This window comes from Siphateles boraxobius, unplaced genomic scaffold (assembly GCF_051911475.1).
Source record: "Siphateles boraxobius isolate OS27281-9 unplaced genomic scaffold, OSU_SipBor_1 1, whole genome shotgun sequence".
Lineage (NCBI taxonomy): Eukaryota > Metazoa > Chordata > Actinopteri > Cypriniformes > Leuciscidae > Siphateles > Siphateles boraxobius.
Window position 1 is genome coordinate 10,830,813 of NW_027508699.1, and position 10,831 is coordinate 10,841,643.

Here is a 10,831-nt window from a genome sequence, read left to right on the forward strand (position 1 = left end):
TTTTGTCATCATTTATTCACCCTCAAATTGTTCCAAACCTGTATGATTTTCTTTCTTCCGTGGGACACAAAGGTTTTCGGGATTAACAAACTCAGTCACCATTCACATTCATTGTATGAAAAGGTTTGGAAAACATAAAAGAATGAGTAATTGTGACACAATTTAATTTTTTAGTAAACTATTCCTTTTAGTCCCCTTTGTACTATTTTTTTTCCTTTTTCTTTTTTTCTCTCCAAATGCATAGAACAAATGACTACTAGACCCAATTTAGACCCAGACTTTAATAGCCTTTATTTCACTTGATAATGTCTCTGTATGCTGAAAATGTTCATTCACATGTCATTTTAGGGATTATTTAACCTCCACCAAACAAAGGAGTAGGGGAAAAAGGGCATAAACCAATGGTTTCATTTGATGTGATCACAAAAAAAACCCCAAAAATTAAAAAATTAAAAACTTTTAATTATTGCTCCACTATTTTGAAAAATGTTATTTAGCTCAGATTGCACTTTGTATTGTTTGTATTTGTATTGTTTTCCAAATAACACAAACTATATTCACCAAAATATGTTTATCCATATCCATATTTAAATATATGGATAAACATGTTTTGGGTAATTTAGATTGTATTATTTGTAAAACAGTAATTAGTAACATTTAAATGCTGAAAATTTAAACACAAAATTTAGTGGATATAGATTTTTACAAATCTTCATTTGTCATAGATTGATGGGTCATATTTGCATTTGTGAATCAACTTATTTAAATTTATAACTTCCACAAGCACTCACAAAGATATATTCATTGAAATATGTAGCCACTATAAAAACTTCTTTTTAACTTTTTTACATTGAATTAATTTTAATAACTTTTCCAACTATGGAAATCAAAATTTTAAAGTTTAAACTAATATCAAATGTATTTAAATGTTTAAATACAAAAAACTTAATCTAATATTTCTGATATCTCCAAAAAGGAAAGAAAGAAAGAAAGAAAGAAAGAAAGAAAGAAAGAAAGAAAGAAAGAAAGAAAGAAAGAAAGAAAGAAAGAAAGAAAAGTATGTTGCGTAAAGTTCAGAATTTAGTTCAGTAGCCTATTTAGAGAACTATATCAAATATTCTGTTTATTCATCTAGGCCTGTATATAATGTTACAGTTCACATCGGTGGATGTTATGTTTAACTTCTGCAGATTTTTGATTATGAAAAGCAGTTATTTGGTGTCTGACCCAATGCAGTGTCTCTATGGCGAACAGCTGACTGCGGTACAAATGTCACTGCGCATGAGCGGAAGTAGTTGCAGGGTAGAGAGGGATAGCGGAAGAGGGAGTCTGGAAATCACAAACATGGTAAATGTAAAAAAAAAAATATACAAAAATCAAAAAACTATTATTTTACTATTTTGCGTTACAGTCACAAAATACCTATAAGCCGCTGTTGCGAATCCCGTTTAGTTATTATGATATTTTGACGATGACATTCCTATAAATGTACCTTGCAGGAGAGTTGGTTTATTGATGAATTAATTTTTAGACAGCTCTGCAGAGCAGGTAGCTTTGAAGCTAGCGAGGTCAAAGCAGTTGGACAACATGGATGTTAAGATCATGTAATAAACGAGTAGCCGGGCTAGTGGACCATAGTAAAGGATTATTAGTTTATAATCGCTTATAAAACCTTGTGCAAACAGTGTGGAATTCTGCTTAAAAGCAGTTAAGCAGACAGGCGTTTTCGTGGAAGTGTTTTTGTTATATGTGTGTGTGTGTGTGTGTGTGTGTGTGTGTGTGTGCATTTATATACACTTGTCAGTAGAGCAAATAAATTATTTCTATACCCTCGATTAAATATAGAATTGTAAGGGAAGATAAGCCATGTGTGATCCATATGCCATTGTGACATTGATTCTGACTGTGTTTGTACACAAGGATATGCAGCTGTTTTAGTCACTGTTAATATACAATATCTAACTAACTGAATCTACATTTATGCTTCTCCTCTACCCCTATTACAGAACAAGCTGAAATCCTCTCAGAAGGATAAAGTTCGCCAGTTCATGATCTTTACCCAGTCAAATGAGAAAACAGCTTTGAATTGTTTGTCTCAAAATGATTGGAAACTAGACGTTGCTACAGACAACTTTTTCCAAAATCCTGACCTCTACGTACAGAATCTAAAGGGAACATTAGACCGGAAAAAGTTAGAACAGCTCTACAATCGGTACAGAGGTAAGAATTTAGCAGAACATTCATATATATGTTTTTGAATACAGCCTCTTAATATCACCAAGGCTGCATTTATTTGGTTAAAAATACAGTGAAAACAGTAATACTGTGAAATATTATTACAATTTAAATTAAATGGTTTCTGTTGTAATTTATTTTTAAATGTAATTTATTCCTGCAATGTCAAAGCTGGATTTTTCAGTCTTCACACTTCAGTATTACATGATCTTTCAGAAATCATTCTAATATGCTGATTTGATGATCAAGAAACATTTCTTATTATTGTCAATATTAAACACAGCTTTGCTGCTTAATATTTTTGTGTAAACTGATTTTTTTCAGTGTTCTTTGATGAATAGAAAGCTCAAAAGAACAGGATTTATTTCAAATATTTTTTTGTAACAACTATTGATTTCATGAATGTCTTTACTGTAATTTTTTATAAATTATATGAGCCTTTGCTGAATAAAACTGATTTAAAAAAAGTCTTACTTAATATATAAATAAATAAATAAATAAATAAATAAATATATATATATATAATATGCAACAAAAAAAACATTGATAGTAATAAGAAATGATCTCAGAAGGATCATGTAACAGTGAAGACTGGAGTAATGGTGCTGAAAATTCGGCTTTGATGACGGTATAAATTACATTTTAATATCTTACAACATAAACCAGTTAATTTAATTTAAGAGACTTTAAAAAAAATTACAAGACCATAATGTTTTCAAACTTTTGACTGGTTGTGTGTGTGTGTTTGTGTGTGTGTGTGTTTGTGTGTGTGTGTGTGTGTGTGTGTGTGTGTGTGTGTGTGTGTGTGTGTTTGTGTGTTTGTGTGTTTGTGTGTAAATCTGGTATTGTATTTAATCTTGTATTCATTTGTACAGACCCTCAAGATGACAACAAGATCGGTATAGATGGAATCCAGCAGTTCTGTGATGACTTGGGACTTGATCCAGCCAGTATAAGTGTACTGCTAATCGCTTGGAAGTTTCGGGCAGCAACACAATGCGAGTTCTCCAAACAAGAATTCATGGAGGGAATGGCTGAGCAAGGGTATTTTTTTTAAATCACATCAGCGCTCTTTAAATAAACTAATAATTTTTACCATTCACTGCATCAATTGACTTTTTCATTGTCTTCTCAAGGTGTGACAGCATAGAGAAACTCAAAGCACAGCTGCCTAGGATGGAGCAAGAGTTGAAGGACCAAGGGAAATTTAAAGACTTCTATCAGTTCACATTCAACTTTGCTAAGAATCCAGGACAAAAGGGCTTAGGCATGTTTTAGGTTCATTCTCATTTGTTACTTTAATTTTTTGTATAGTTATCTAGTGTTTTTTCAGTTTTATTGTTTTGTTTTTCTCTAGACCTAGAAATGGCAATTGCATACTGGAATTTAATATTGGCTGGGCGTTTTAAATTTCTAGATCTATGGAACAAATTTTTATTGGTGAGTATCATTCTGTTCCTGGCTGTAAGTTGACTTTATAAACCTGAAATGTGTATTTTTTGCCCCACTGACATCACCAAACTAAAAAAAATAAAAAATAATAGTCTTGCACTAAAATCACAACAATGATCTTCATTATGATATTTCAATAACGACATTCCTTAATTATACCTTGATTTATTGATTCATTCATTGTTAGACAAAAAAAGTTTAATCTGTGATTGTGTCTAAAGGCTAGAATACAGTACTCAACTTTTTTAATCTGAACAGATTTTAAAACATAAGGCATCAAACACTTGCAGATTTAAAAAGATAACGGAGAAAAACTAAAAACTATACACTAAATGACAGAGGATCACACACTACCATACTTTCAGGTCGTTCCCAACACAACAAACTCACGAAACATGCGCTACATTGCTAGGAGACACAAGACAATTCGAAACAATATGTATAGTCTGAAGATAAAAAAAAGTTGGAGTTTGTGCCCAGCATACACTAGGGTTTTTTCTGTGAAATCTTCCCAAATCTTGACTGCCAAATATTGACAGACTTGCTAAGACTGAAAATTGGGGCAATGATCTGGGCAGAATTTGTGTAGTGTATTCCAGCCTTTACTAGGAAAAAAAAAATGTGTTTAATCATTAAAAACTGTATGATAACTCTTTGTGTGGTTTGCTTTTCCATTTGCAGGAGCATCATAAGCGATCCATTCCCAAAGACACATGGAACCTTTTGTTGGATTTCAGCACGATGATCACAGACGATATGTCAAACTATGATGAGGAGGGTTAGTTGGAACTTTTTTGTCTAATTTAATCTCTGCTTTCTTTTGTTTAGATAACTAGTTAACATTCTCAGCCATGGTTTCACAGACAGGGCTTAGATTAAACCAGGATTAGGCCTTAGTTCAGTGAGGACATTTAAGTAGCTTTTATAAACGTGCCTTAGAAAAAACATTACTGGTGTCCATCTTGAGGCAAAACAATTGCACTGTCATATTTTAAGTATTATAAATATGCATTTTAGTCTGGGACTAGGCTTAGAGGGATAGTCAAATGTTATTCCACTTTTGAGCATCTGCAAGAACTAATGAGGTTCATTCTCGTGTCACGTAGCACGTTTGAGCTTCATCAAGAACCAATGAGGTTCATTCTTGTGTTACGCAGCACGTTTGAGCTTCAGCAAAAACCAATGAGGTTCATTCTTGTGTTACGCAGCATGTTTGAGCTTCATCAAGAACAAATTAAGTCAATTCTTGTGTTACGCAGCACGTTTGCGCTTCTGCAAGAACCAATGAGGTTCATTCTTGTGTTACGCAGCACGTTTGAGCTTCTGCAAGAACCAACAAGGTTCATTCTCGTGTTGCGCAACACGTTTGAGATTCTGCAAGAACCAATGAGGTTCATTCTCGTGTTACGCAGCACGTTTGAGCTTCTGCAAGAACCAATGAGGTTAATTCTCGTGTTACGCAGCACGTTTGAGCTTCTGCAAGAACCAATGAGGTTAATTCTTGTGTTACGCAGCACGTTTGAGCTTCTGCAAGAACCAATGAGGTTCATTCTTGTGTTACGCAGCACGTTTGAGCTTCTGCAAGAACCAATGAGGTTAATTCTCGTGTTACGCAGCACGTTTGCGCTTCTGCAAGAACCAACAAGGTTCATTCTCGTGTTGCGCAGCACGTTTGAGATTCTGCAAGAACCAATGAGGTTCATTCTCGTGTTGCGCAACACGTTTGAGATTCTGCAAGAACCAACAAGGTTCATTCTCGTGTTACGCAGCACGTTTGAGCTTCATCAAGAACCAATGAGGGTCATTCTTGTGTTACGCAGCACGTTTGAGCTTCATCAAGAACCAATGAGGGTCATTCTTGTGTTACGCAGCACGTTTGAGCTTCATCAAGAACCAATGAGGGTCATTCTTGTGTTACGCAGCACGTTTGAGCTTCATCAAGAACCAATAAGGTTCATTCTCATGTTACGCAGCAAGTTTGAGCTTCAGCAAGAACCAACAAGGTTCATTCTCGCGTTACGCAGCACGTTTGAGCTTCTGCAAGAACCAACGAGGTTCATTCTCATGTTACGCAGCATGTTTCTGCTTCAGCAAGAACCAACAAGGTTCATTCTCGCGTTACGCAGCACGTTTGAGCTTCTGCAAGAACCAACGAGGTTCATTCTCATGTTACGCAGCATGTTTCTGCTTCAGCAAGAACCAATGAGGTTCATTCTTGTGTTACGCAGCACGTTTGCGCTTCTGCAAGAACCAATGAGGTTCATTCTTGTGATACGCAGCACGTTTGAGCTTCTGCAAGAACCAACGAGGTTCATTCTTGTGTTACACAGCACGTTTGTGCTTCTGCAAGAACCAACAAGGCTCATTATTGTGTTACACAGCACGTTTGTGCTTCTGCAAGAACCAATGAGGTTTATTCTTGTGTTACTCGGCACGTTTGAGCTTCTGCAAGAACCAATGAGGTTCATTCTTGTGTTACGCAGCACGTTTGTGCTTCTGCAAGAACCAATGAGGTTTATTCTTGTGTTACTCGGCACGTTTGAGCTTCTGCAAGAACCAATGAGGTTTATTCTTGTTACACAGCACGTTTGTGCTTCTGCAAGAACCAAGGAGGTTCATTCTTGTGTTACGCAGCACGTTTGTGCTGCTGCAAGAACCAATGAGGTTTATTCTTGTGTTACTCAGCACGTTTGAGCTTCTGCAAGAACCAATGAGGTTCATTCTTGTGTTACGCAGCATGTTTCTGCTTCAGCAAGAACCAATGAGGTTCATTCTTGTGATACGCAGCACGTTTGAGCTTCTGCAAGAACCAACGAGGTTCATTCTTGTGTTACACAGCACGTTTGTGCTTCTGCAACAACCAACAAGGTTCATTATTGTGTTACGCAGCACGTTTGTGCTTCTGCAAGAACCAATGAGGTTTATTCTTGTGTTACGCAGCACGTTTGAGCTTCTGCAAGAACCAATGAGGTTCATTCTTGTGTTACGCAGCACGTTTGTGCTTCTGCAAGAACCAATGAGGTTTATTCTTGTGTTACTCGGCACGTTTGAGCTTCTGCAAGAACCAATGAGGTTTATTCTTGTTACACAGCACGTTTGTGCTTCTGCAAGAACCAATGAGGTTCATTCTTGTGTTACGCAGCACGTTTGTGCTTCTGCAAGAACCAATGAGGTTTATTCTTGTGTTACTCAGCACGTTTGAGCTTCTGCAAGAACCAATGAGGTTCATTCTTGTGTTACGCAGCATGTTTCTGCTTCAGCAAGAACCAATGAGGTTCATTCTTGTGTTACGCAGCACGTTTGAGCTTCTGCAAGAACCAACAAGGTTCATTATTGTGTTACACAGCACGTTTGTGCTTCTGCAAGAACCAATGAGGTTTATTCTTGTGTTACTCGGCACGTTTGAGCTTCTGCAAGAACCAATGAGGTTCATTCTTGTGTTACGCAGCACGTTTGTGCTTCTGTAAGAACCAATGAGGTTTATTCTTGTTACACAGCACGTTTGTGCTTCTGCAAGAACCAATGAGGTTTATTCTTGTGTTACTCGGCACGTTTGATTTTCTGCAAGAACCAATGAGGTTCATTCTTGTGTTACGCAGCACGTTTCTGCTTCAGCAAGAACCAATGAGGTTCATTCTTGTGTTACGCAGCACGTTTGAGCTTCAGCAAGAACCAATGAGGTTCATTCTTGTGTTACTCGGCACGTTTGAGCTTCTGCAAGAACCAATGAGGTTCATTCTTGTGTTACACAGCATGTTTCTGCTTCAGCAAGAACCAATGAGGTTCATTCTTGTGTTACGCAGCACGTTTGAGCTTCAGCAAGAACCAATGAGGTTCATTCTTGTGTTACGCAGCACGTTTGAGCTTCAGCAAGAACCAATGAGGTTCATTCTTGTGTTACGCAGCACGTTTGAGCTTCAGCAAGAACCAATGAGGTTCATTCTTGTGTTACGCAGCACGTTTGAGCTTCTGTAAGAACCAATGAGGTTTATTCTTGTTACACAGCACGTTTGTGCTTCTGCAAGAACCAATGAGGTTTATTCTTGTGTTACTCGGCACGTTTGAGCTTCTGCAAGAACCAATGAGGTTCATTCTTGTGTTACGCAGCACGTTTGTGCTTCTGTAAGAACCAATGAGGTTTATTCTTGTTACACAGCACGTTTGTGCTTCTGCAAGAACCAATGAGGTTTATTCTTGTTACTCGGCACGTTTGATTTTCTGCAAGAACCAATGAGGTTCATTCTTGTGTTACGCAGCACGTTTCTGCTTCAGCAAGAACCAATGAGGTTCATTCTTGTGTTACGCAGCACGTTTGAGCTTCAGCAAGAACCAATGAGGTTCATTCTTGTGTTACTCGGCACGTTTGAGCTTCTGCAAGAACCAATGAGGTTCATTCTTGTGTTACACAGCATGTTTCTGCTTCAGCAAGAACCAATGAGGTTCATTCTTGTGTTACGCAGCACGTTTGAGCTTCAGCAAGAACCAATGAGGTTCATTCTTGTGTTACGCAGCACGTTTGAGCTTCAGCAAGAACCAATGAGGTTCATTCTTGTGTTACGCAGCACGTTTGAGCTTCAGAAAGAGGTTTGTTTTTGCACGTCAAGCAGTTTCGGTTGAGCTTCTGTATATGTTCGCTGATCAATGTTTATATGTGAATACAAGCCTAAACTCAATCTGTTCCAGACCCGTCGGCAGACCTCAGTCTTAAGGGGGGCATATGAAATGTATGGGGGGGCACAATTATTATTAGCCTACTACAGTATGTATAACTTATTTAATAATCAACTCTAGTCGCGCAGCACGTAATCATCACGTTAAACATATAACCAACAGCAATATGACCAGGTAGCCTAGCCTACACCACATTACACAGAAGCAATGTTATGAATATCCATAAAACACTTGACTACACAACATATTAGATGTAACACTAGAAGCATCTCTCCAACATTGCATTTTAAAGCAGTCAACAGAGGGATATGCATTGCCATGACACACACACTCGCACAGATACTTTGAGTGGAGGCAGCGCTATCCTCTGTCCAGTCCCAGTACAGCGGGAGGAAGCGTTTCTCCGAGCAGAACCTCATCAAAGTATCATTCCACTCGGAAGGAACTGAAGCGAGTAAGCCGGCGAAAACTCGTTTTGAAACAGCTTTCAAAAATGCGCAGTAACTGTAGAGGGGCTTAGTTGTATGTCACGTACGTAGCCTACCGTTCTTTTGTAAGGCCGTTATAATCTGTTGCAGTGTAGATTCCCATCAATCAAACTAAATCACACCATTGTTTCTTTATATTTTTAATATTTTAATGATAAAGAATGCAACATTAATGCAACACAAAATTAGCAACTATGAAAATATTAAAATTAAATTAAAATTAAATTATCTGTGCCTCAAGTGGGGGGGGGGCACAAGCATTTTTTGGGGCGGGCCCAGCCCCCTATGGCCCGCCCATAGCGACGGGTCTGATCTGTTCATCATATAAAGTGATCGTCTCATCAGAAAATTTGGCTAAACCGCTCAATTCATATGGATTAGTTTCATGATCTGTTTATGAACTTTCTGAAGCGTCAAAGTGTTAGTTGCGTAGACTGCCAATGAAGGGACTGAAAGCTCTCATATTTTATTAAACATATCTTTGTTCGTGTTTCGAAAACGAACGAAAGTCTTACGGGTTTGGAACGACATGAGGTTAAGTAAATAATGACAGAATTTAAATTTTTGTCTGTGAAACCAGGGGACAAAGTGTTATGATTATGGCTTCTTTTAATCCAAATCTTAATCATGAGTAAAATTCAAATGAAAATTAATCTCCTATTAATGGTATGTCTGATTTTTCCCATTTTTTTAGGAGCATGGCCAGTTCTTATTGATGATTTTGTGGAGTTTGCGCGACCGTACATTGGCACCAAAAGCACAGCTGTATAAGTACATTCCTTCTGAGGGCCGCCTGGACCTCACAGAAAACAAACAGCTTCTGCAGAGGATTGAACTGAGATTTGCATTGCCTTTTCCAAGCCCTCAGGACTGAGACATTTATACAAACCAGAGACATTAAAGGCATCTTTTCTCTTCAGTCTTCAGTTAATGGTGGTTTGGGCTTTTATCTTTTGGGGCCATTTTTGTTGTTTTGTTTCGACTTCATACAGGATCTTATTCAATCTCTGGGACTTCAGCAGTCTCATCCAGATGAAGCAGTTTGTCGAAAACAAGCTGTCACAGATACAGTTAGGAAAAGTCAAAAATCTTAATTTTAATACTCCACGTGCATTCTTGCTTTGAATGTTTGTTTCTTTCCATCTGGTTTTTATTAAAATTATACGTTAACGTTCTTTGATTGTTCTCTCTCTATTTTTTATAAAACAGAGTAGCTGGTGTCTTGAGAGCCAGTCACATTTGCTTTGTTTTTGTGTTTTATTGTGATTTTCTGTTGATATCCAGACAGTGACTTCACTTTGCTTGATTGGTTTTGATTAAATCGATAGGTCATAATAACTGAGAATATTATATTTTACAAACCTAGAAATAATATTAATTTTAAGATTACCTCAGTTGCTCTTGATTAATGACTCCATTTGATGTATTGATATGCTGTTAGCAGTTTGCAGTTCATTCAGCACTTTGATAAGTCACATAATCCATACAATAAAATCAGGTTATAGTTCATGAATAAAGTCAGATGGCCTTGAAAATATTTTTTTTTGTGTGGTTGTCAGCGAATGTTTTTACACAACCTAACTTCCTTTAACGTTCCTTGAACTGCTTAGAGATAGTTCTTTAAAAAAACTCATCATTCACTCATTTTGACACTCATTTTGTTTACTTTTTATCTTGCCATTCTGACTTTTTTCAGAATTGCATGATATAAACTCGCAACTGCGTGTTATAAAGTTTAAAAAATCTTCAGAATTGGACTTTATAACTGGGTCATTCCTGGTATTTGGTGCCTCTTGGACATCATAAAATGTAGAAAATCAAACAGTTTTTAAAAATAGGGGATATAAAATGCAAAAATGCTTTTTTTATTTCTTTTTACTACATTTTGGATACTCATTCATTGTCACTGAATTATTTGCTGACTTTCTGAAATTATTGATTGTTAAACTGATAACAGGGTGATTAAAATAATAACAGGTGGACAA

At 37.0% G+C, this 10,831-nt stretch overlaps 1 protein-coding gene across 1 annotated transcript; it reads left to right on the forward strand.

Moving 5' to 3' along the window:
* Window positions 1–1,250: 1,250 nt before the first annotated feature.
* dcun1d1 (DCN1, defective in cullin neddylation 1, domain containing 1 (S. cerevisiae)) lies at window positions 1,251–10,383 on the forward strand. The gene is made up of 7 exons (XM_077202706.1): window positions 1,251–1,347; window positions 2,007–2,220; window positions 3,111–3,279; window positions 3,372–3,502; window positions 3,593–3,675; window positions 4,369–4,465; window positions 9,541–10,383. The coding sequence occupies exons 1-7, from the start codon at window positions 1,270–1,272 to the stop codon at window positions 9,615–9,617; spliced, it is 849 nt and encodes a 282-aa protein (XP_077058821.1). The 5' UTR covers window positions 1,251–1,269; the 3' UTR covers window positions 9,618–10,383.
* The last annotated feature ends 448 nt before the right edge of the window (window positions 10,384–10,831 follow it).